Raw genomic sequence first — 26306 nt, 5'->3', positions numbered from 1 at the left:
ATATCATATGGGAAGGTCAAATTGGTCCCAGAGAGATGAATATGTGATAAAATAAAATAAAAAATATCATAGAGCAATTTAATATCCACTGCACTTTAGTTTTAAAATTTGAAAAGGTTTCACCTAAGCTATCATGATGTATCATGTCTTTATTATAATTCTTTATTTTTTGACACAGAAAAATCAAACTTGATAACATTGTTTTCTTCTTCTTTTTTTTTTTTTTTTAAAGGTACATAATACATGAACCATTTCTAACTGGCATAGTCATTTCAATATGCAAAGCTTTCAATGGCAAAGGTCATCTATTTGTACACTTAGACACAAATACCCTACGTTTCAAAGCTGAATTAAAAGAGATTTAAGCTCATTTTGTTTTTTAATTTATTTATGTACATACATCATAGATCATAGGCATAATATGTGTAACTCACTGCTTTATAATCAATGCTATGCAGACTTAAAATATTATTACAATGGAGCTATGACAAAGGGCATAACAGTTTTAGAGTACTAGACACAAACTTCGTCAAGCTTTTAATACACAACACCAAATAATGAAGCAATGTTTTCAAAGGAGGATTATTAATTTCTTGAAAATACAAATTTAAAAAGTAAAATAAAATAAGTAATTAAAAAGTAATTAAATTATGATCTGAAACAAATTAAAGAAATTTGTAATCACAACAAATAGTCGAGGTTCTCATAACAAGTCTTGTACAGAGCGCTTATAAGGTGACTGTAATACTCATGGGATAAAGAATTATTATGTTTTGTTTTGTCATTATTTTTTATTATATTTTGGTTTCAAGCAAACAAGCAGCAGAAGAGTTTTTAGCAGAAGCTATCTAAGAGTGCTCACTTATAATAAACACAACTAGCTGCTTCTTAACTACGTCTACATGTTCAAAAGTATTTTTAAAATGGGGATTTTTCCACTTTTATATTTAAACATGTCCGTCCACATAAAACAAAAAAACGTGTCATATACTCTCAGTACTATGCCAAAGTTAATCAGCAAACCGGAAGCTTGCAAAGAATAACACAGCACAAAGTGTGACGTCCAAAAATGGGGCATAAAAACGCAAGAAGACAAAATCTTAATTTTCCTTGTCCACACTTAAGCAGAGTTTCTGAAAGGAGGGTTTTGAAAGCTCAGTTTTCAGTGACCTAAAATTCCATTTACATGTGGACAAAAGGCCAAAACATAAAGAAAAGCCTATATTTACCAAAATACCTGTGTATATGTGAGCAAGGCTTTATACACAAATGTACTGTAAGATGTGTTGTAAAGTCTGTTGCAGCATTTATTCAGACACATGTGCCATGGGGACAGGATGTACTGTACTAAACCATTAGATAAGCGTGCATTCGTGCATTAGCAGGATGTTAGCAATGTATGTACGACATTTACTCCCCTGGAACCCAAATTAATGGACTTTAGCATCATTTAAAATCTATACATACAATCAATACAATAAATGTAGAAAAGTAAAATGAAATGGAATTTAGGGTTTGTTTAGAAGCTGGGTAAATATTTATTTTAGCTAATTAGCTCCAACTATCTTTGAAAACACTGCCTGGGGTTTATTTAACAAGTTAGACAAATGTAACTGTTTAGTTAAAATGGCATCAGTAGTAATAGAATAGCAATTAATTATTCACTCTTTAACACATTAGTTACCAAACTGGTAAGTGTACTGTTTGGGTCCAGTATTACAACCAAAGGTATATTTACGCCTGTCTCCTGGAAAATCTTGTTCTGCAGAGTCATTGCTAACATCGAGTCAATCCCCAAAGCACACAGATTGGAGTCATGATCCAGTTCCTCTGCACTTACATTGATTATTTCACTCACAATATTCCTCACATGTTCATATGTGGAAGAACTTTGGGTTTTAGGTTTGTTATGTACTTCATCTTTGAGCTCCATTTCTACCAAAGGTAACAATCGCTTTCTGAGAGACCCGTTTTGCGAAAGGACATGGATACTGAGATTTTTAAAGCTGAATTTGCATATTACCTGTTGGGGTCTGTTCATCAAAAGACTCTTTTTAAGTGTCTCGTGAACCTCACAAACATCCATTATCATCATCCCCTTTGCCTCTAGAAACTTTTGTAAATGATCTTTGTTCAGCAGGAAACCAAGGTTCAAAGGACCCCAGTTGATGGACTGTGCAGATAGGCCGAGATTTCGTCGATAATGGCAGAACAGGTCGAGGAAAGAATTGGCTGCACCATAGTTACATTGTGAGGCATTGCCAATGACTGATGAGATGGAAGAATAGCACACAAAAAAGTCCAGTTTGTTGTGCAGTGTTGCATAATGAAGATTTAGAGCACCACAAACTTTGGGCTGCAGCACCTTTCTGAAGAGAGACTCATCAAGAGATTCAATCAATGCATCGTGCAACACTGCAGCACTGTGAAACACTCCTTTGATAGGGCAACAAGGGAATGTTTCACCAATTTTTGAAATTGCATCAACTACCTGCATCATCACAGAAACATCACACTGGATGTTTATGATAGCAACCCTGTATCTTTTCTGGAGGAGATCCATTTCAAACTGTGTTTTATCAGAAGGTCTTCTTCTTGACAGAGTTGCAATACAAGCTCCACCATTGTGGGCCAAAAACTTAACTGTCTCAAGACCCAAACCAGACAGCCCACCGGTTACGATATAAGTACAACTTTGTTTAAAGAGTTGTCTAGGCATTGCAAACATAGGGATTTCAGATGCCAGGCTACACGATTCTTCATGGCCTAAAACTATTTGCTGCACTGTCTCTGTTGTGAAATAGGACTCAGGTTTTGTACGGGACCAGGACACTTTTGAGTCTGAATACAGATACAACTCCCTTCTTAGAGGTAGAGATCCTGTATCAAAGCCTAATGATTTTAACCAGTTGCAGATATTCCTGCTTCGTGCTTGTAGATAAGCTTTCTGGAGAACATAGTCCACATCGAGTTTATGCACATGAATGTGTTCGCTCTTTGGAGTAAACAATCTGTCTGAGACTGAGGGTGGCATATGACTGCTAAACACGAAAATCATGTGTTTTTCAAGAGCCCCATTGTCATACATCTCCTGCCAAGCGGCATCAAATGGTGGCAAAAGAACGAATGCGTGACTCTCATCAAAACATGGAGGTTCTCCAGTGAAATGTGACTGAGAGGAAACACTCCAGCCTGACCTGGTTGCTGTGAGAGCCAGAACCTTCGTCAGAGCAGAGCCTGAGTTCGGGGAAACAATAGTCAACTTTCTGTGCTGCTTTTTATCTTCAAACAGTATGCTCTGCAAGATCTCCCATGCCAGTATGAAATAAGACACACATGGAGTCTCTTTTAGAAATGGAAATGTCTTAATGTTGTAGCACACTGCTTCAGGAATTACAATTTTTGAGGTGGCATGAACTGGGTAACATGACGCAACATGGTCTCCAACTCTCAGATTATTGACATTTTTCCCCACAGCTGTGACAATGCCACTGAAATCTAGAGCCAGAAGTCTGTGATTCAGTGATGTATGCTTGTTCCAGTACATTGCCTTACCAAAGATCAGTTGAGAAGTGGTCACAGGGAAGTAATCTGATGAATGCAGGCAAACACTGATTAGCTGAATTTCAGCTGTCTTCTCTTGGAGAGCTTTTCCATTAGTGTCACAGTGGGTGGCAGACAAATGGGCTATACTGTATGGATCAGTACTGTGTAGAACAAAGTCTCTTGGATTCACTGAATGTGTTTCACCATCAAACAAAGCTTTATCTGTCAATCTGGTCCGTGCCATTTTTGTTACTGCTGCCTTCCCTTTACTGATCCAAACCTCTTGGTGTCTGCAGGTGTTTATTACCTGAGCAAGTGTTTGTATGTTTTCACTGGTCACAGAAGCAAGGTCAATCAGCTGAAAAGAAAGATCTGCCAACTCTGCTGCACAAGCCCTTATCATACCAGAAAGTGCAAAACCAGGGCTGACATGGTCCACACACATTTCTGATGATCTGTAAGTAATGACATGGACAGAGCATGAGCGTTTGCTCTCTTTCACAGCCAGAACAATATGGCGAAAAATCTCACAACAAGTCATCAAGCAGTCCAGCATCTTTTCAGATGAAAGATGAGTGAGGTTATCAACACCCCAAAGGAAGAGAATATTTTCCACATCCACTCTGCTGGTGAGACACTGGAGCACTAAATTTTGAACTTGGTATGCCTTCAAGTGCTCTTTGCTCTCCACAGTGATTGATTCTGGGTGCAAATATGGCTCAAGTCCTTTAGCAATACAGAGGTTATCTTCAAAAACAATTGCTCTTATTTTGCCATTTTGCAATTCTTCTTCAACAGCATCTGCTTCATTTTGGAAGAACAGTGACTGGGAAACATTTGAGCTGCAGCCCACGAATGAAATCCTGACCCCCTTAAGTTCCACTAATACGTTGCCCTCTCTTGTGGAAAAGCAACCGCACACATCAGTATAGTCAGGAGTTTCTTGAGTTGCTCGCAAGTACATAATCATTTCTTCCTGCAGTGGTGCTGATATGACTATATCTGTAATACCTGAAGGGAATCCCTGCTTGACTGTTAGCTGTCCCATTGCTAACATAGCAGTCATTTGCAGAAAATAGTCAAGCAGCACAGGATGAATAAAATAGTCATGAAGATGTTTCAGAAGATCACCAGGGACTTGAATTTCCATCACAGCTTCCTTGAATTCATCCCCAAAATGCACATTATCAAGCTGTTTGAAAAGAGGGCCATACTCAAATCCTGCTTGAGAAAGAATTGAATAGATCTCATTTCTCGTCCAAACCAACTTGCACCGTTGGAAGATCATTCGAGGACAAATGTTTGATTCCTCTAACAATGGCTTGATATCTTGATATGTGTACCTTCCAGAGGCATGCGTTGCATTAGAGGACTCTATTGCAAATGAGCCCCCCTCCTCTCCATGTTCTACTCTCACTTTCAGTTGTTGAGAGTGTGAGTTGAGTGTTAACACACTTTCAAATCTAACACTGAGATGGAGCTGGGTAATAGTTTTTCGTGGCTTAAAACTTGCCATCACAGAGGCAAAAGCTAGTTCGACATAAAATGAACCCGGCACAATGGAAATGCTGTTGTTTTTATGCTCCCAAAGGTATGGCACGGTCTCTGAAGAGAGGTTGCTCATGAACTCTTTGTTATCCCTCTTTATCTGGGATATGAGTGTATGGGGAGTAAAGGAAGAATGCTCATCACCTTTCCGCACGGATTCAAAATTCAGGTCTTTCTTTGTGTTGTCAAACTGATAGACTGGAAGAGCTGTGGGCAATGTCTCCAAACCCCTGTATAGCTTATGCCAGTCCACATTCATGCCAAGTTCAAATAGCTTTGCCACTGTTGAGAGGATTGTGCCATAATCCTTATCAGGGTTTGCGGTAGGAAGAACTACGGTATCATTGCCCAGGGTCTCACATATGTTCCTGTGGAGAGCCCTACGAGGTCCAATCTCCACAAAGACCACATTTCCCCTTGTCGACTTGTCTTTGATGGCAGCACGGAGCGTTTGTTCAAATAAAACAGGCTCTCGGATGTTCTTGGCCCAGTATGTGCCTGAGCTGAAATCACCATCTGAACATTTGTCTCCAGTCACTGTTGAAAACAGTTTGCACTCTATGTTGTTGGTATCTAAAACATCTATTCTTCTCTTAATGTCCTCTAATACTGGATCCATCATATGGCTATGGTAGGCTGCTGGAACATCTAAGACATGAAGGAAGAGAGTTTCATCTTTAAAGATGCTCTTCAGCCTCTCATGGAGGGTGTCTATGGCATCAGCATCTCCTGACAGAGTGCAGGACTGAGGGCTGTTAAAAGCAGCTACACTAATTTTCCCAGTAAAGTTTGGAAGAATTTTTAATACCTTATCTACAGCCACATTGCCAACCACGAGCATTTTCCCTCCTTTGACTTTGCCCTGGAGAGTACTACGGTGGTACAACACCTTGACAGCATTGTCCAGAGACAAGAGACCTGAGCAGTGAGCAGCAGCAACCTCTCCAACTGAGTGACCAAGCACAGCATCAGGTTTAATACCCCAGTGTTTCAAAAGAGTAGCAATGCTGACCTGAATCGCAAATAGAAGAGGTTGCACAACATTTGGCTCATTGAAATCATTGTTATCATGCTCACTAGAAAGCCATCTACTCATGCTGAAAGATCCATGACTCTGGAAGAGAGTCTCAATTTCTCTCACCTTATCACTGAAAACAGGAAGCTTACTCATTAGCTGCCTGCACATCCCCTTGTAGGCAATCCCATTTCCACAGAACACAAAGACTACCTGGATGTTAGACCTTACTGCCTGAACCTTAGCCTTCAGTGCAGACATTAACTGGTGTTCTAAATCCGAGAGAGAAGATATTAGGAAGGCCTTCCTATATTTGTGTTTGTAATGACTTCTTCTGCACGCTGAGGTGTATGAGAGTGCCTGCAAATCAACTGACTGGTTCCTGCAAAGTCTTTCATGGGTGTCACTGATGGACAGGCTTAATGATTTCTCAGACGCTGCAGATATGACAAAGACTTTTGTACAGTCTTTCGGTGTTGGAGAGGGAACTGTAGCATTTGTATACTGTCTTACAATTACATGTGCATTTGTACCTCCAAACCCAAAGCTGTTGATCCCAACCACCCTTCCCATTGGCCCATTTGTCTCCCACCTAACAGATTTAGTTGGAATACTCAGATTCAAGGCTTTTACATCTATACTTGAACTATCTTCAGAGTAGAAAACTGAGGGAACAATAGTGCTGTGCTTCATCATTAGCAGTACCTTAATGAGTCCAGCAACTCCAGCTGCAGATTCTGTGTGTCCAATGTTGCCCTTTAGAGACCCAATCAGAAGTGTCTCAGAACGAGTGGGTTTAGCAATGACATTCGAGATGCTTCCCGCTTCTATTGGGTCTCCAACAAGGGTTCCTGTCCCATGTGCCTCTATATATTGAACGTTCATGATGTCGGAGTTAGAGTAGATTCTTCTCAGCAGCTCCTCTTGCTGAACCATGGAGGGTTTGGTGATTGGAGTGACGGAGTGCCCATCTTGATTGACTGCTGTCTTGCTGATAACACCCCATATTTTGTTGCAGTCTCTTAAAGCCTTGACAAAGAAAGTCACATCATTAGAAGACTGGATAGTATCTCAATTATATAAAACTACTTGACACTAAAGATCAAATCATCAACCTACATGTTTCAAAGGCTTGAGAAGTACTACACCACAGCCCTCTCCCCTGCCATAGCCATCTGCATGGGCGGAAAAAGGTTTGCTTGTTCCTTCAGGTGAGATCATGCTTGCCTGTTTGAGGGCAACAAATACCTTCGGCTCAATTATACAGCTAACTCCTCCACATAGTGCCATTTCACAGTCTCCTGGTTGAAAGAAAGGTCATTAAATAATTAAATTTTTATACATCATCCAATAGTTGATTTTTTTGGCAGCCAAGCATAAGTATATTACCATGCTTTATAGCCTGGCTGGCTACATGAAGAGCCACCAAAGATGATGAGCAGGCGCTGTCGATGGCAAAAGAAGGGCCAGTCAGATTGAAGGTGAAGGAAATCCTGTTGGCTGCAAGACTCATGGCCGTCCCAGTGCCATTGTAGTGGGTTATTGTGCCAGGGCTATTATTTCTGAGCATCTCATAATCCCTGTTCATAAGACCTGCAGCAGCACAGTCACAATCAAAACAGACTTAAAATTGCTGGATTCTTAAAATTGCTTAGGATTTTTAATGTATCATAGATGGTAGCAAGAGTACCTATGTAGACACCAGTTCTGGTTCCACTGATGCTTTCCATAGCTATTCCTGCATCTTCTAATGCCCTGTAGGTACACTGCAGCAGAAGTTTCTGCTGAGGGTCCATGAAGTCAGCCTCCGATTCAGTAATACCAAAAAACTTGTAATCAAACTCATTAAACCTAGAATATAAAATAAGTAGATCCATCATAATTCAAAAATCTCAAAGAAAAAAAATAACTTAATTAAACTTTTATATATTGTAGGTAACAAAGAAATAATACAGTTTACTAATCACTGGTCATTTGTAATTTATGTCACTTTGTTAGTAGTTTGTGTTATACACAATACTTTAAAAATCCTGTATTGTGTCATAGCTAACAACAGACACTTCCATTTACATTCTGATGCAAAGCTGTTGTTGTTGCATACAAATTTTATTAATGTTACTGTATTATGTTTTTGTTGACCTTTACCAAACATTTTTGTCATTGTGTTAAACCAAAAACAAAGCAAGTCAAAAACAGGCCATTACTAATTTCAACTGTATCCACTTTTTTTTTGTCCTGAAAGGCTTAGATTAAGCCTATTTCTGTCCTTTACTCTGAGGGCTGTGCACCACACAGCAGCTTTTAAGTGTGTTAATTGTTAACTAGCAGGCAAGGAGGCACTCAGGTCATACAAACTCAAAGGACAACCATGAGTTGTTTCCCATCCAGAAAAGACAAAGTTTTACACCCACCAGGTTAAACTTCATAATTGTCCTTTAAGGTTTACAAATTGTAATCAATAAATTTGATACATTTAACAATTTAACGATGTATCATAAATATAAGCTGCAGCTTTATGATCTCATCTAAACATAATATAATAATATAAGATCAAAGCACAATAAAAAATATATAAAATATATGAATAAAATAATATAATCTTTATAATGCTTGTTATGAATTATTATATTATGAACATTGTAAATATGAATATAAACATAACACATAACAACATTTTAAATTACAAGCCAACTAGCCATTAGTTTACAACGTAAACTCATAAATGTTACATATGTGATTCAGTATTTATACACAACTTCATCAAAGCTTACAAATGATTAGTAATTAACCAATTAATTGTGAATAAACAGTCTAATAATTTTATTACATTGTAATTACTGACTGCCAACAAACTAAAAGCAACAACATCAATAAGAATACTAATAATTTTTTTCGTTAACAACTTAATAACAAATTAACAATGAGTTTGCCATTTATTAAGAGTGGTTAAAACATTTTTAAACTCACCCTTCTATTAGAGCTGCTTTGGTTGTCTGTATCTTCCCAGGTTTGTTACCTTCTGCATCATACCAAAGAGTGGTGTCAAACCTCTCAGCTGGAATATCCACCACACAGCTCTTTCCCTCCAACAGAACCCTCCAGAAACTGTCCACCCCCTCACCTAAAATATAAAGTATCACAACAACCTGAGTATACATTATCTTAGAATTTCGACCTTTGGAGAAAAAAAATGCAGATATTCAGTATTGCTTTAAATGGTGTCAAAATGAAGTCGTACCTCCGGGAAAATTGCATCCAATCCCAATAACAGCTATGTCATCATCAGCGTCCTCCATTGTTCCTTTGGGACAATCATAAGCTTGCTCTGAGAGCTTTTTTGAAAACACAAAATGAAATTTCAAGTTTCTTCATAGTAAATGTTTCGCACTGGTTGCTGCTTTTGGTCAGAACTAGTAGTGTTGCACCAGCCTTTTTAAATAGATGAAACAATAGGACAGTGTCTTAGTCTCTTAGCCTCTCCCCCAGAGTCACCTGGAACTTAAGACACTAATGGCAGGTTGAAGGTAATTTAACCGCAGCCATAATTAAGCCTTTGCTCCTGTTAACTGGCCAACAGAAGATGCAATGTTAGAAATGTGCCACTCAGTAGATTAAATAATCTGATTTGTCATTTTGTCTGCATTTCCAAAAGCATGATGTTCTTTGACACTGTGTAACATTAGAAAATACACTCATCAGCCACTTTAGTCTAGATTCAACAAGGTGCTGTAAACATTTGTCAATTTCACTGTGATATCACACATACTTAATGGTTTAAAGCACTATTTAAAATCTATAAACCATCACTAATATTGACCTGAAATTCCCATCAGTTCTTTGGAGTACTTTACAGTCTTTCACCTGATTGGTTTAGTATTCTAGCTCTTACGAATATTTTGATTGAGGTAAATTTCCACTCCTGTTTTCAGCTATGACAGATAACAGTGGAAAAGGCTTCAATAAACTCTGCTACCTGAATTATATTGAATTCTAAGCAATGTAGAGACATATATTAGATATTATTTGTTGTATATATTAATAATTAAGGCCTTTTTATCAGTTTTATAAGGTGATGATGTGTTAATGCTACAACTTGTTTTAAGAACCACAAAACAAACAAACAAACCCCAAAAGAAGAATCAGGGCTGATTTGTAAGAGGAATCTTTATTTGAGCTTTATGAAGGCTTTAATCTAAAGACACAAACAGAAGCACCAATGCATTTCGTTTACAAGCTTACAGTATATACACAACTTCTCATTTATCAGCTACAGCTGGTCTTACCTTTGGGCACTTCAATAAATAAGAACAAAGGAAAATAGATATGTATATGGTAAATGCAAGCATATTAAAAAAAAGAAAAGAAAAGAAAGAAAACCTCTAACCTGAAGAGTTCAACAATGAACAGCAGTAGCACCTGTGCCTGGTCATAGCCAAAAGGTACTTTCCAGCTTAAGGTACTTTAAGGTCCCATTGTGATCACTGGTTAGTACAAATATGGGAGAAAAATCTGACGGCAAACAAATTCATATGAGACGAAATATGACCTTGGTGCATAAACCGCTGCTGAGGTTTTGTTTTTCTCTCCCTGTGAGAGCTGAGAAAGAAAAAAATGCCCTGAATGAAACCATCTTTGTGACTTTTTGGGGAGAACAAATAGTTATTTTCACACAGTTAAACTGAGATGATTTACAAATCACTGAAGGAAAGTAAATGATGAGACGTATCAAAGCGTTGATGATTGTTTCAGTGTCATCATCACATTGACAATAAAAGGGATACAAACAAAACAAGGCCTCCCAAAGGCCTGTGCTTGATTGCACAGTTGTGCATATATATATGTATGAGTCTACAACGCCTGCTGCTGCTGCTGAGGTCTATAGTGGTCCAGTGATTTGCCCTCCAGCACCATCTGGATCTCTTTGGCGTCCAGAGTTTCATATGTTAGGAGGGCATCAGCCAGCTTCTTGTGCTCCTTACTGTAAGTCTTGAGGATATCCTTAGCCCGTTCATATGAGTCCTAAATAAAAGAGAGAGAAAAAACATTTTGAGAAATAGAATAGAAAAAAATTCTAATTATTATTTTTAAAAGACACATATTTTGCTCACCTTTAGTAAAGCTCTGACTTCCTGCTCAATGGCTGCTTGTGTTTCGGGGCTTTGCTTTGAAATGTCTCCATAGGTCATGACACCGAGCTGTAACAAACACATAACCAAGATGAATGAACAATGGGTCTTCTCATGCATCGACCACTTGTAGCTAGTGATTACTGGAAAGCGAGTTACAAAGGGCTTTTCACTGAGCTGTGTGTAATTACACCCAATGACACAGTAATGTTAGAGACTGCAGTTTTTAGGTCCACTCCCCTGTTCTTCTTCTATTACAGATTTGTATTAACTTCAAGATTAATTCATTCAATACAGTAGCTGTAGATGTGCTACTGTGTTTGCTTTTAATATAACAAAGTTTGGCTGACATAAATTGACTGAGGACAATTGTTGTGTATGGCTTCATAACTTGTATCTTACTGTAAATAAAGACGTACGTCTGCAGCAGTATGTACAGTTAAAGCCCAGATCAGCACTGCTAAGTCCTTAAATGCTGATTGGAACAAAAAACAGACAACAAAACAAACAAACAAAAAAAAAAAAACCCCACAGGGATCATCTGCCACACAAGTCTAAATTCTCACCTTGTCACTCATGCCGAATCTGGTCACCATCAATTTTGCGATTTTGGTTGCACCATCAAAGTCGCTGGAGGCACCTGAAATGGTTAACAACGTTTTTTTGTCATCTTCCAAACAATCAGAGCGTAAGACTAGAGACTAGTAATTTATAAGAACTTCTTCAAACCACACAAATTAATTTTCTTATGTTGATAAAAGCACACAAATAAGTGTATTTATACTTGGAAAAAAGAAAAATCCCAGGGTGTTAAATGGTAAATGGCCTGTATTTGTATAGCGCTTTACTTAATCCCCATGGACCCCAAAGCGCTTTACACTACATTCAGTCATTCACCCATTCACACACACATTCACGCACTGGCGATGGCAAGCTACATTGTAGCCACAGCCACCCTGGGGCGCACTGACAGAGGCGAGGCTGCAGGACTGGCGCCACCGGGCCCTCTGACCAAAAATCAGGTGTTAACCTGATAAACCTTTAAATGTTATAATCATAAAATACTATTCATAGCTCAAGCATTTTATATTTATGAATCATGTCCTACCAATCAGTCCCTCTGTGTCTCGTACCTGTGGTGATGTTATCGTTCCCAAAGATGAGCTCCTCTGCTACTCGGCCGCCCATGCTGACGTCCATCTGAGCCAGCAGCTGGGCTCGTGTCTCGCTCCAGCGGTCATTCTCTGGAAGCATCGACACCTAAAACACGGCATGCTTTATTAAAAAACAAAAAAAACAATCCCAGCAGAAATACGTACAATACTGCAAAACTGTAACAAAAGCTCACATGGCCCAGAGTTGGTCCTCGAGGCATGATAGTAGCCTTATTGATGGGCATTGCATCTTTGGTGTAATAGGCAACAATGGCATGGCCGGACTCGTGGTATGCGGTAATGGTCTTATTCTTCTTGTCAATTTCAACACTCCGCCTCTCAGGGCCTGAAATGTGAAATGGAAACATAAAGAAATAATCATGATGGTGTTCCTGTCTCCTCACTTAATAATGTACAGGTGATCAGTGTAATGTGAAATGTAGTGCTGTGGGCTGCACCGTGATCACTCATTTACCCATGAGGATCTTGTCCTTAGCGAACTCCAGGTCCTTCATTGTGACCATCTCTTTCCCGTCCACTGCTGCCTTCAGGGCTGCCTGGTTGACCAGGTTCTCGAGCTCGGCCCCCGAGAAGCCCACTGTGCCTCGGGCAATAATCTCTGCATCAATGGCTGGGAAAGAACAAACAGTGTTTGTAAAGGTGATCAAAGACAATGGCGTCATTTAGAAAAATGGCAAACACAGGTTTCTTCTCAGGCTTAGCTCCAGCAGAGAAGGATAATAGGAGAAAAAAAAAGGTAGTTAGAGATATCCTTAATATTGTTGAATACTTTACACCCAGACCTACCTGGGTCTACTTTGATCTTGGAGAGGTACCAGTTGAGAATCTCTGTGCGGCCTTTCACATCAGGGCGAGGGACCGTCACCTGCATGTCAAACCTTCCTGGTCGAACCAGAGCGCTAAAGAGTGATGCAAAGCAGCAATAATTAGTACATAGAAGTTTATTCTGTTGAAGTTTTATTTAGGAGAACAAATACTACTTAAAACTATCGCAAAACGACACTCAAAACGTCTTACTAATATCTGTAAAACGAATGTGTTTCATCAGAAGCTGCATAACTGCACAATAACTACCTCTGATAGTAAATGCTAAAAAATGGTTTCATTTTACTGTCACTTTACAAAAAACTTAACATGTTTATGGCATACATAAAAAGCATTTCATCCTAAATGTTTACATACTTATCCAACGCTTCAGCAAAGTTTGTAGCACCAATAACAATGACTCCTTCATTTGGTTTAAATCTGTAAAAGAGCAAAACAAAACATTAGCAACTGTAAATTTAAGGTATCTACACCACTTATCACTCTATTCAGTTTAACTAACACTGACCCATCCATTTCAGCCAGCAGCTGGTTGATGGTTTGTCTGGAGTAAGGATGCATAGGGGACTCTATTCTCTTTCCACCTACGCTGTCCAGCTCATCAATGAAGATGACACAGGGAGCATTGGCTTTTGCCTCTTCTGCAAAACACAAAAATAGAGGTTATATTCGTTTTTAAAATACAATTTTAAGTGTAACTAAAATTTCTCACATCCAGTAAGCTTACTGAAAAGGTTCCTGATTCGGCTCGCACCAACGCCCACAAACATCTCATCAAACTCCGATCCGGAGGCGTAGTAAAAAGGAACATCGGCCTCTCCGGCCACGGCTCGTGCCAACAGAGTCTTTCCTGTGCCTGGGGGACCAACAAGCAGGATCCCTGAGGAGACCCAAACAGAAACGCATAAGAAAAAAACCCCAAAAAAACAAAAAAAACCCACCCTATTCAATTCACTGCATTTTCTTAATGATCAGTAAAAAGTGATGAAAAGAATTAGCAGCATCGATACCTTTTGGCAGCTTTCCACCCAAAACGGTAAATTTCTGTGGGTTTTTCAGAAACTCAACAACATCTTGCAGTTCGCTCTTTGCCTCCTCCACTCCTTTGACATGCTCAAATGTCACATTCTTCATCTGGATGGGGTCGACTGCAGAGTCAAGACCGGATGTGGTGCGGAACCTCACTACGAGATCCCCAAAATAATCAGTTCAATAAATACATATTTGCAATGTCTGACAGTAACAGCTGTTTCCTGCAGCACACATTTATTTTCTACCAGTTATTCATAAAGCACGAACACAGTAATGAAATAAAAAATAGTTTGTATAGATATTTACATGTTAAAGCGCAGTATCATGCACCAAAATAATCTGTCAAACCCTACATGCGCACTAGTACATTATTGTAATAAATACATAAATATATATATGAATATTTAAGCTGAAAATCTGGTGAACATTAAGTGAAACACTTCTTTTCTAATGCTTTTGCACCCTTGGAAGGTGTAAATCAGCAGGCAGTGTGCATATAGGATTACGATTTAATTTGAAAGCTTAAAGAATGAAGACTGAAACAAACCAGCATCAGAAAAGGGGCCTTTACCGGAGAGAAACGGGGTTCTTGAGAGGCCATAAATACCAATGAGGAGGAGGACCAAGAGGATCAACCTGGTTCTCCTCAGCGAGTCTGTAAAACATAACAGACAAAAAAAACAAATCACCAATCTTCATCTTTGTACTCAGCTCAGCACTGCCACCAACTGTTATAATGAAAAACAGGTAAGTGTGTCTTTGTCTGGACCACATGCCTTGTGTTCTCTGAGTCAAAGCTTGAGACCTCATGAACCCCTCAGTGAAACCCGTCTTGAAAGCCTCCTGCTGGTTTTCTGGAAGGTTTTTTTGTTGTATCACTTGGTCCAAAGAATGCGCCTCGACTCCTTTTTCTTTCAAGAGCAATCCCTGAGAGGGAAAAAAGTAGACATGTAAATCTGCTTTCCCCCCTCTTTTAAATGTGTGCTTCAAATAGCAACTTAAAATCTGCAACGACTTGGTCAAGTTGTAGAACGAGCTAAAGGGTCAAAGTGCCGTAAATCCCGGACTACAGAGTGCACCTGATTAAAAGCCGCATGCTCTAATTTTAGAAAGAAAATCAATTTTGTACTTGTACAGGCCGCACCGGATTTTAAGCCGTATGCGTTGCACTTGTAATATGAGATATTTACACAGAAATATTACACGTGAGGATTTTTAACGTTTAATTTAATCCATAAGGTAACATAAACATGGAAACATAAACGTTATGGTACAAAAATACATACTGCAAATGCTTTTTTTCCTCGAACAGCGCCTGTAACACGGCTACCTTTAAGTATACGTACGTATCGGTAACACACAAATTACGTTGCTTATGGTTTTTTTACAGAACAGTGCACAAACAACATTACAACGTCTCTTAACCGGTAAAAATAAATACCGTATATATACTACTTATCAATTTTATTGGTCTACTGTTACCAGGCAAAATATTTTTGGCCGCATGAAAGAAAATATGCATTAGCCGCACGTCAGTATAAGCCACAGTGTTCACAGTGTGGGGAAAAAGTAGCGGCTTATGACCCGAAAACTACGGTATGTTGTTCATTCTAACTGCATAACTAACTGTGCAGTGTCCGAGAAATAATGCTTATTCAGTAAATACAGAATTTATGTTGGATTAACCAACAGTCTGTATTCATAACAGTGCAACAGATACATCAGTCGTGTGGTGGCATACCTTCATGAAGCCTGGAGTGTAGGCTTCAGATTCCACGGGACCGTCATAACCAGACTCCGCCCGTCTGGTCCTTGGTCGAAGTGTCTTGAAACCGCGACTTTGGACCCATACTACACAGACAGAAAACATGTGACTATATGTCAAGTATCTTTAACCTTTTTCAGACATGGGGTATATAACATTTCTGGCTTCTTCAGTCTGTTAAAATGACAGCTGTTTATCATAAGTAAGTCTAGCTGTGCTCTAATCGCATGTAACTACACTTTTGAAAATGTAATCATTGCCAGTGTCGTTGCAAAACAGCATAGTTTGTGTGCAGCACGGTATTGCTGTTTATATAGGGGTCCCATTGGTGGCTGTGCTTTAGCTCAGGCCCTGCTGTGAAGACCAACTCATAACAAACAGAACCTGTTTGTTGTAAAGTGAAACTGAGTGTTAAGGACAGTGAAAGCCATCCAGTGGAGCCATTGATAGCCCCAAATTGCTTTTTCCGTCTTACTGCTATTGAAGGCCTAAACCAAGACTGCTTTTTCAGAGCTAAGCAACGTAACGAAGAGCATATACAGAACATGTATATTGGACCTGTATAAATTGTAAGATTGTGTTTTGACTTTTCACTCAGGCATGAGGCCAAAAAAGCTCAGGTGCCTTCAGATAAATGGAAAGGAGTGCATGCCTGAAAGGGGCTTTAATGCCACTAAGTTTGTATAACGTCAGCTTCTTACCAGGCAAAAACTGTAGTTCTGAGCAAGCTTGTCTTAGTGGGCTGTGGTATTGTCTGTGGAATAATCGTGAGCCAAAAAGCCCCAAATTCCTGTGTGAGAACCCTGTGAGACAAATCGTACAAAAAGAGAAAAAAATCTCAAGGTCTGTTTCACATTAAAACATCTGGTTAAATAAATAAAGCTCGACTGAGCTGCTCACCGTGCTTGTTGTGAAAGAAGCTGTCTGCAGAAACGTGGCTCGTTCTCCATATCGAAGGAACAGCGGGAGGCTCTTCTGGTCCCGGTGTAGGCAGTAACCTGCTGACGAGCTCGTCCAGCTGACTCGCCCTGAGCTCGGACAGACCCAGATCCTTCAGACTCACACTGGGCTTTAAGTGAAGGACAGCAAAGGTAGGTCATCTACAACTCTAAGGTAGGGCTGGGCCATATCATACTGTTCACGGTAATACCAGTATAATGTTAGGCAACAATAAGAAAATGAAATATCGTGATAGAATATGGGTAAAACGCAGGTGCGCAGTGCCTTTGTTCACATATTATATTATCATATCGTGATAAATACTTTTGGCCATATTGCCCTGCTGATCACCTAAAAGTAAGTAAGTACATAAGTAAAGATGACACAGAAAAATAAATAAAAATGAGAAATAGTCACAATAAAAATGCAATAGCCTCCAGTCTTCAATCTCACCTGAGGAACAACAAACAAATTCTGAGCCTAGGATCTCAGACTGTGAGCAAGAGCGTGTTTAAGAAGAAGTTTAGATAGTGCTCTTTATTCTAAAATAAACTGAGAACAAATGTAAGGAGTATAAAACAGGAGTAACACAAGCTTGCTTACTAGGATATATCAGCATTTTGTATCAGCTGGAGTCATAACATTTTCTCAAGTTCATCTGAGAAAACTATACCTTGCAATTTAGAAATACTCCTTAAATTGAAAAAACAAAACAGGTACGTCAAAGTAGATGTTGCATGTGAGTCAAAGCCCAGAGAGGAATCAAATATAACACCAAGATTATGAAGACTGGACTTAGCAGATAAGCAACACAATGAACTATAATCACAGCCTCTGTGTTTTTGGAATACATAGCAAAGTAATTACTGGAGATCCAGTAACTTATCCGGATAAACATTCAGTTAGGTTGGACAATCTATCCAGCTGATAAGGCTTGAAATTCAGCTGTATATGCATTTTACTGGCATGAAAATGATGAAGGTTTTCAGAAAAAAACAAATCTAATAATGCCAGCTAAAGGAAGAATGTAGAACGAAAGGCAATAATGGACCCAGGATTAAGCCTTGCAGCTCACAGGTTAGAGAAACAGTGTTAAAGGAGAATATATTCAACCTAACAGAGAAAGCCCAGTCAGATAAATATGAGGAAAACCTGTCTAATGCAGAGCCAGAGAAGAGTCCCAAACAGGTAAAATCTCTAACGAGGATGATGAGGGTTTTCTTTTTCCAATTTTGGTAACCAAGACTTTTAGTGTTATTGTCTTCATAGAAACAGGGAGACTTTTCATGGAAAGTCCACTGCCCTTTTCAAACATCGATTTACAAGCAGACTACTTTGACACTTTATCAGAGCATGTTGATGTAGAGGATCACTCCTATTATGATTCATGAAATTACTGAAATAAGAAGATCTAGCCTCTTTCACTTCCTCATTAGAAGAGTGGAGAAATCCTTTAAAATTTTCTCTATGGACAGTCAGACCCGTGGTCTTCCTTAGTCGCTTGTTGCAAAATAAGCTATGACCTATTTTCTGAGGAGCAACCTGATCCATAAGGACAAGGCAATGATCGTTAAAACAGTGAACAAAGACATATATCCTTTACTTAGACACATTACTATGGTACAGTATAATATAGTGTGCGGCCATTAAGAGTAGTGAAGATTCAATAAAGTTTATACTCATAAACATACTTCCATAAAGTCGCCATCAACAGATCTGTGGTTTACCTTAGATAGTCCACTGTAACAAAACATGTACTATGTCACCATCAGCTACTATCCTCAGGAGATGGATCTCACCTCTCTCAGAAATGCACTGTGCTCTGGATTGAAGTCTTTGTGAAGAGCCTGGATTGAAGCTGTGGCTGAATTCTTCAGAGAGTGGAGGGCATTGATGAGCTGGCTGAGAGGCACTATCATCTGGGAAGACACAAGAACAGCAGTAGCTTAAAACACTCTCATAGCACCTCACATTTTCTGCATGTACATTTAACGTTTCCCATTCTACTTGTTTTTTGTTTTTAAATGAGACTTCCAGCGTAGTCAGGACTGTTATGTCAGTGTTATTCTGCACATAGAGTGGTTTGGCCCACATACGGCAGACGAGTTACGTAACCTCTACTCTTTGAATGATTTTTTCAAATACTTTGTTTAAATTAACCTAAATTTTCCTTCACGTATCTCTGGGTAAAGTCACGACCGAAACCTCACATATCACGCTCGTCTCCGCACCGACACAGGGTGACAGCGTGACGTAAGCATAGGCTTATTCTAGAGTAATGTTCTTGCTAACACTAGGCGAGCTAAAGGGGAAAAGGGGGTCAAATAAGCAACAGGCAGCAGAGCTACATGTCGATATAACTCCCATAACAGTCCTAAAATAAACACTAACTTACAACTAAAGACTAAATTCACTCCGAGAAGAACACACATGAGCTAGCCAAGTCAATAAACCGCTATCTAGTCGGCTTACCTGCTGTGGTTGAAATGACGAAGACAGCGAAAACATTTTTGCCGATGGATGCTACAAAAACGAACTTTGGAGGGCTGGTTTGTAAGGACAGACCCTCTATATAACCCAAATGAATGCGTCCTCCCGAAAGGGGCGTCCTTTTGGTTTTCCTTGTTACACAACTTTCAACAGTTACACAACTTTTTTTTCAGCTAACAACGCCAAATGGATCCCCCGGCATCTGAGGTCAAGCGGACTACAAAATGACGTAAAGAAGAACTACTACCGGGTGATGCTTGCATCATTGCGATTGTTTCATTGAACTCATTAAAATTAATTTATAATGCATAGAAATGACAAAATAAATCTTCACTTGCATCAGGTGCCTTACAGTAAAAAAAGCGTAGCAGTTATTATTAATTTTTCTATTTAATTTTCACGTTCTTCTCATTTTGGTCTGTTCGTGAGTGCCTGATCAAAATGTAAAAACAGTTTCCAAAATAATGGATTTCTGGTAAATAATTGTTTTAATTGTAATTAGACGGCCAAAATTAACTAGCGTCTAATTACACTACACAGGTTGTTCAAGTACAGGTTGTTCTTTTTCACGCAGGCGCTTTCTTGGACAACTAAGTGGGGTCCCCGTGAAAGATCTGCGGAATTCAAAATTTCAAAACAAACCAGAGAATCCGTTCTTTTGCAAGTGCGTGTTGTTTACTTTGAGCTGGCTGGCTTACACAGACGTAACCCTCATTTTAAAGCAGTTAAATAATGGACGCAGAGGAAGAGCATCGCTCGTGCGCCGACGTGAAATCTGTAGGTCATCACCCTAAACCGCCGTCTATCAACGATTTCGTCGTGCTGAAGCCCATCAGCCGCGGGGCTTTTGGCAAGGTCTACCTTGCACGTAAGAACTGCAACGCACGCTTATATGCCATTAAGGTTAGTGGGTTTTTAACCTGTGCTTATTCTAAATCATTAAAGGGAGATCTAGCCTACTTAAATGCACATTTCTTCTGCCTCATAGGTGATGAAGAAAGCCGATATGGTGGATAAAAACATGACAAACCAGCTGAAGGCAGAGCGAGATGCCCTCGCTTTGAGCAAAAGTCCCTTCGTGGTTCACCTGTTTTACTCCCTTCAAACAGCCACCAAGATCTATCTGGTAACGCCCAGAGATGAAAAAATAGACTCGTGTTAAACATGTTAATGACCCCGTTTATTAAGTCATTGTTTATGCTTACAGGTAATGGAATACCTCATTGGTGGAGATGTCAAATCTCTCCTTCATATCTATGGCTATTTTGACCAGGATATGGCTGTAAAATACATCTCAGAGGTCGCACTGGCTTTAGACTATCTCCATCGTCATGGTATAATTCACAGGTACTTTTACAGTGTATGCAAATCTTGCACTTTCATTCAATTTGATCGACGTCAATATGCATTTTTGAACTGTAACAATTTTTTTTCCAGAGATCTGAAGCCAGACAACATGCTCATATCCAACGAAGGCCACATCAAACTAACAGATTTTGGCCTTTCTAAAGTCAAGCTGGACAGAGGTTTGACTTCCCAGCAGCTTTTGCACATTGTAACCATCACCTTTAGAAATATTATTAATAGTTCCTTTACCTCTGTGCTTTCTATATTAGAGCTGAGTCTTATGGATATCCTCACTACCCCATCTTTGGCTAAACCCAAGAAGGATTATTCCCGCACGCCAGGCCAAGTCCTCTCTTTAATCAGCTCCCTTGGATTTGTAAGTGAATTCAAATCACTTCACATGCTGGAAAACAATCAGATGTGTTGTTTTGTGTGTGTGTGTGTGTTACATAATTCCTATTTTTTCCTTTATTCTGTTAAACACAGAATACACCAGCAGCAGAAGGCAAGCGTCACTGCAGCGCTACTGTGGTGTCCAGTCCCATGTCGTGTGGCAAAATAAAACCAAGGAATAAATCTCTTGATTCTCCTGTAATGAAGAAAATAGATCGCCTGTCTTCACCTGCTCGCTACCCTTGGAAACTGAGTATGTCATCAAGGACATTTTATTTTGGGGGGTTGATTTATTTATTTTCTTTTTGCCTACATTATGTTAGAAATTTTACTAAAAAGGGGAAATATTAAGGGTTCCCGTTAAATACATGCTTTAAAGTTTGTAACAAAATGGTTATCAATATACCATGAAGTTACAACATGAAAGCATATGATGCAGATTTTTAAGTGATAGGTCATTATTAGCTGATGCTGTCAGGCTGTAGTAGACAGCCAAGAGCTATCCTCTTGGCATTTTGTCATTCTTTGTTCACGTGGAAAGACGAGTTATGCTGACAATAAAAATGTATGCTAATTTCGCCTTTATTCAGTTTTTTTCTTCTAAATTTTATCTGATAGGACCAAAGAGCAACATGTTTAGTCCTCATAATTTGACAAAAAATCTGACTCCCACATTGATGAAGACCAGGAGCAGGTTTCAGACGATGAGTGCAGGCAGCACTACTGACACTGACGGTGGCACCAGTCCACTGTGGGAGTGTGAGGAGGTAAGTGGATTTTCTTAATTCTTATTTTTATCCATGTGTAATTAAAGACCAATAAAGTTTTTTGGCTTGGAGTTTCCTGTTCATAAAGTGTCTCACTCACATTTCATTCCATATTGTGACTTTATTTTTCTTCAGAAAGAGAATGAACACATGAATGACCAGAACGGGAGAGGGCGATCTGAGTTGAAGGTGCCCAAAGAGGACAGTCCGCCCACAAAACGGGACGCTTTTTGCTTTTCTGATAAGGCCTCTTGCAGTCAATCAAAAAAGTCAAATGAAGCTCATCTTGTAGAAAATAAATGCCATACGAACAACCAGGAGTCTGTCTCCACAGCTCAGGAGAATGTTTGTCAATTAGCAGTTCCCTCATCTGTGAAGAGAACATTTTCAGATTTACAAAGAAGTCCAGGGACGCCAGAGATCCGAGCAAAAAAGAGAAACACAGACTACAAGAGGTTCTATGAGATTCCTGTGGAGACTGAGAGGTTTCACACTGGCTTGACTGGAACATTTTCCACCATCAAAATAGGCGACTTCATGGTCTCCACTGAGGGGATCGGGGCAACTGAAGAGCGGGTGCCGAAGCGCTCCAGTCCCGTTGCTGTAGCCAAAAGTCTGTTTTATGAACTGGAAGAGCCGGTGGAGGATATATTTGAAGGTGGAGCCAAAGACCTGTCACACACGAGTTTCACGTCACCACTTCCTGGGACAAGTGACATTTGTAGGAACCTGAGCATGGACTCTGACGGGTCTATGCACGAAATGTCTTTCACTATAGACAGCCATCCATCCCTCCAGCCAACTGAGCCTGTCAAACACAGGAATTCATTATCACCAGAGGAGGACAAAGAAAGTAAAGACTCCTTCTATACTGCATCACTACCAAAAACTCCTGTGGCCACTGTTGAAACACCTAAACTTGGTCATTTTCTGGAGAGAGATGAATCTCGCTGTTTCTTTGCGAACCGACTTCCCGAGCTCGCTTGCAGTGATGCGGAGTCCCCTTTATTCCTCAAGCCGCGAAATGTCGTGGCCTTCCGTAGTTATTGTAGCTCCATTAATCGGTCCAACGTGTCCGGGGTGTCCCGACTTAGCATTGGATCTGTGGAAGCTATGGACGTGTCCACAACGGCTTCTTATAACGTCGCATCTGGAGCTGCAACACCAGTGCAGAAGAGACCCAGCTCCAGTGGTTCTCTCTATCAGGTAGGCACGGAAGGACGAGGAATACAGCAGTCTGCATAGCCCCAGAAACGCAACCTGACGCTCTCATTGTTAAGACAGTACTTTTATTTTTGTGCTCAACTAGAGTAATTTTGCTTGTCTCACAATTTAAATCAATTGCTTTTTTATCTTATCAACTTCCTGTCCTCTGACTTTAAGTTGACTTTCTTCTAATTGGTTGCCCCTCTTTAACTGAAGTTCGAAGATCTTCTACATAACTGACAATGACAACCACTTTAATAAAGTTTGGCAGTCACAGGTTACATTTATGATTCAATAAAAGGCAGTTCTATAGGATTATGTACATATTAATGAAATTAATGCTTTTGTTTCCTCAGACTCCTCAGCCCATGTCGACCTCTCATACCCCTTACAGGACTCCAAAGAGTGTCCGAAGGGGAGCACTGCCTCTTGAGAGAGTACCAATTTTAGGAACCCCTGACTATTTGGCTCCAGAGCTTCTTCTGGGAAAACCACATGGTAAGAGAGAGAAATCTTCAAAAGTTCTGTAACGATGACAAAGCCAAAGTCAGTCAGTCTCAGTCTTGTTTTAACTGAATAGTTTTCTTGACATTGTAGCTCTTGTGACAGGCACTCTCTTTTAGTTTCAGGAAGTGGTCAGTGTGGTAAGTTTTTAACATTAATGTTTCTTTGCAAGCGAGCTTGCATGTTCCCCATCCTGCTAATACGCTGTAGGAAGTGAGCGGATTCCTGCCCCGTTTCCCTTTCCCCGCTGTTTCTGCCCTTTGGATCGGTGAACAAACTGTGGGCCTAATTAAAGGGGAAAGGGATGGTGGTTCAAGTGTGTGATTCTAAAGGTTAAAGCATTGGGTCTTTCAAGTCTCTTTTAACACCATTGTGCCAGCAGGGGAATCAGATTAGCTGTGGCTGATGTGCTTTTAATTTGGCAAAAAAAGATTTTCTTCTTTTTGTTCTTATAAATCTATAGAATTTGAGCAATTCTGACACACTGTCAATACACAGTGGCACTGGCATCACACAAAATGTCATCTAATAATAACTTATTGATATGCCATGCTGTTATTAATTCAAATGTTAACACATTGAGGGCAGTGTTGCCTGTCAGTTGCACAATGCCATTTTGTAGCTTGATTGCTGCTATTTGACTTCTGTGACATGAATTTATTCATCTATTGTCTTATTCGCTCAGTAGTAGAGACTTATAACTGTAATCATGGTTTTAAGTCTGTGCAGCTATCGAGAACTAAAAAATAAGTCTTGAGAAGCACAACGTTTGCAGGCACCCTGTTTGTTTTAGCCTCAATTAACTCTGCCTGTTTTAATTGACATCAAATTTTAATACAAACGAATCCTAATGATATGCTTTTAGGTTTTTGTATGTGAGAATGAAAGAATATTTTCTTCCCCAGTACTCAGTATCTAACGTAGTCCCTGCTTTTGCCACTGCGGTGCAGTTAGTGTGCACTCTAACAGAAATCACAGGGAAAAGTGAGGCGTTTGAGGCCCACGGCTGTACAAAAATGTGACTATTCCTTCTTCTTTTGTTGTTGTTGTCGTCGTCTACCCGGGCAGACTTCATGGTGGATTGGTGGGCGCTTGGTGTGTGTCTTTTCGAGTTCCTCACAGGTGTGCCGCCATTCAATGACGAGACGCCCCAGCTGGTCTTCCAGAATATTCTGAACAGAGGTGGGTTTGCTCTTCTCTTCCAACCCTCAACCACAAAACCATCTAAAATATGTAACTCATTAAGCTTCTTCTCGATTACCAACACGCCTACGTTACTATCAACTATTGTAGATATACCCTGGCCTGAGGGGGAGGAGGAGTTATCTGTAGACTCCAGGAATGCCATTGAAATCCTGCTGACCATGGACATGACAAAGCGAGCTGGCTTAAAAGGTAGAGACCACCTTTCAAAATAAAAGACCAAAAGAGAAAGAAACATGAAGTGAAAATTTCAACAGTATTTGTCATCCAAACAGAAATAAACACATCAATAAAAACACAAATTATTGTATTTTTTAAACATGAATAAATAAGGAAAAATGTAATGTAAATACAGAAAATTCACCCCATTTTAGAACTGATTAACTTAACATAAAATACTTATACCGACTTTAGAAGTTGGGAGTTAATTTGGACCTATGTTCTCAAAAACAAAAGAAGAAGAAGAAATGGGCTGTTGTGTGTTTTGCTGTTTGTCATTTGCCTATATTTTCCATTAGAACTGAAGTGCCACCCCCTGTTTCACGGCCTGGACTGGGACAACCTGCAGAACCAGCCGATGCCTTTCATACCTCAACCAGACGACGAAACCGACACCTCTTACTTTGATGCGAGAAACAATGCTCAGCACATTGCCGTGTCCGGCTTCAGTCTATAGAAGTTGTTTTCTCACTCGAATGTATGATGCGAGAGTGATTTTTAAACACTTCAGACCATTACCTTGGATTTCTGCAAGTAAATGCGAGGTGAAGATGTGGATTAGGGTGGCTTTTCCGTTCGCTGTTGTAATATTGTTTTTAAGGAAAACATTTTACATTTGTTCAATCAAAAAGGGCCACTTAGCTACAAGAAATATCTTTTTAATGTTAGCACTACTGCGTTGCATTACTCTACTAGCAAGGCATCCCTTTATCTGCTGCTTGATTTTGTTGTGATGAGGATGTTAAAGTTAATATGCTCCATTTTCTGCTGTACTGGTACAAATGTCATGTTTCAGTGTTGAAGAAAAACATATTCATAAATAATGTCTTATATACTGTGTGTAAATTTAGTGTAGCGTTGTTTCAAGACAAGATTGTTACTTTATCCCAGCAGGACTTCTTTTATGTAATGTTTCTAATTTTGATTGTTGTATCTGCTCAGTTTTCCACACTACTGGTTAATTCTTGCTACATGCACAATTTTATCTTAATTCTGAGGAAAAAAGAAAAAAGAAATAAAACCTGTTTGTAACAAGATGTGTTCTTTGAGTATTTTTGCAGAATTTTATTTGGAGAAAAATCTCAACTATACACTTCTTAAAGAAATTAAATGTGAAGGGAATACCAGGAGATGAGCAGTTACACAAGGTGGGCTGGACCAGGCCATAAAGTGGTATAAACCCAGCAACAGGACTGGTATCTACTG

General features: G+C 39.6%; 3 protein-coding genes across 7 annotated transcripts; 1 reads left to right on the top strand and 2 right to left on the bottom strand.

Annotated features, from left to right (window-relative positions):
• Positions 1-228: 228 nt before the first annotated feature.
• pks1 (polyketide synthase 1) lies at positions 229-10162 on the bottom strand. 2 transcript variants are annotated; one of them, XM_005932093.3, is made up of 6 exons: positions 9348-10162; positions 9077-9230; positions 7800-7960; positions 7499-7702; positions 7229-7410; positions 229-7138 (listed from the first exon to the last, which is right to left on the bottom strand). In XM_005932093.3, the coding sequence occupies exons 1-6, from the start codon at positions 9403-9405 to the stop codon at positions 1658-1660; spliced, it is 6240 nt and encodes a 2079-aa protein (XP_005932155.1). In that variant the 5' UTR covers positions 9406-10162; the 3' UTR covers positions 229-1657. The 2 variants fall into 2 exon arrangements, with proteins under 2 accessions (XP_005932155.1, XP_042080830.1); XM_042224896.1 differs by lacking the exons at positions 229-7138; positions 7229-7410 and having other exon boundaries at positions 7426-7702.
• Positions 10163-10255: 93 nt separating this feature from the next.
• Positions 10256-19693, bottom strand: yme1l1a (YME1-like 1a). Of its 2 annotated transcripts, none has more exons than XM_014336733.2 (18): positions 19444-19693; positions 18771-18890; positions 16933-17101; positions 16734-16835; positions 16009-16118; positions 15044-15194; positions 14815-14922; positions 14246-14419; positions 13963-14115; positions 13744-13876; positions 13593-13655; positions 13197-13309; positions 12865-13020; positions 12584-12735; positions 12369-12495; positions 11802-11875; positions 11218-11304; positions 10256-11128 (listed from the first exon to the last, which is right to left on the bottom strand). In XM_014336733.2, the coding sequence occupies exons 1-18, from the start codon at positions 19477-19479 to the stop codon at positions 10958-10960; spliced, it is 2199 nt and encodes a 732-aa protein (XP_014192219.1). In that variant the 5' UTR covers positions 19480-19693; the 3' UTR covers positions 10256-10957. The 2 variants fall into 2 exon arrangements, with proteins under 2 accessions (XP_014192219.1, XP_005932156.1); XM_005932094.3 differs by having other exon boundaries at positions 14839-14922.
• Positions 19694-20040: 347 nt separating this feature from the next.
• On the top strand, positions 20041-26224 carry mastl (microtubule associated serine/threonine kinase-like). Of its 3 annotated transcripts, none has more exons than XM_005932095.3 (12): positions 20043-20364; positions 20450-20587; positions 20669-20808; positions 20899-20987; positions 21078-21184; positions 21295-21454; positions 21820-21968; positions 22104-23174; positions 23531-23672; positions 24747-24860; positions 24972-25073; positions 25400-26224. In XM_005932095.3, exons 1-12 carry the CDS (start codon positions 20194-20196, stop codon positions 25555-25557), a joined length of 2541 nt encoding a protein of 846 aa, XP_005932157.1. In that variant the 5' UTR covers positions 20043-20193; the 3' UTR covers positions 25558-26224. The 3 variants fall into 3 exon arrangements, with proteins under 3 accessions (XP_042080831.1, XP_005932157.1, XP_005932158.1); XM_005932096.2 differs by having other exon boundaries at positions 20213-20329; XM_042224897.1 differs by lacking the exons at positions 24747-24860; positions 24972-25073; positions 25400-26224 and adding an exon at positions 23798-24739 and having other exon boundaries at positions 20041-20364.
• The last annotated feature ends 82 nt before the right edge of the window (positions 26225-26306 follow it).

Source organism: Haplochromis burtoni, unplaced genomic scaffold (assembly GCF_018398535.1).
Source record: "Haplochromis burtoni strain Fernald_Lab_line unplaced genomic scaffold, NCSU_Asbu1 Contig_155, whole genome shotgun sequence".
NCBI classification, from domain to species: Eukaryota; Metazoa; Chordata; class Actinopteri; order Cichliformes; family Cichlidae; genus Haplochromis; species Haplochromis burtoni.
This window is presented reverse-complemented; position numbering and strand designations above follow the sequence as displayed.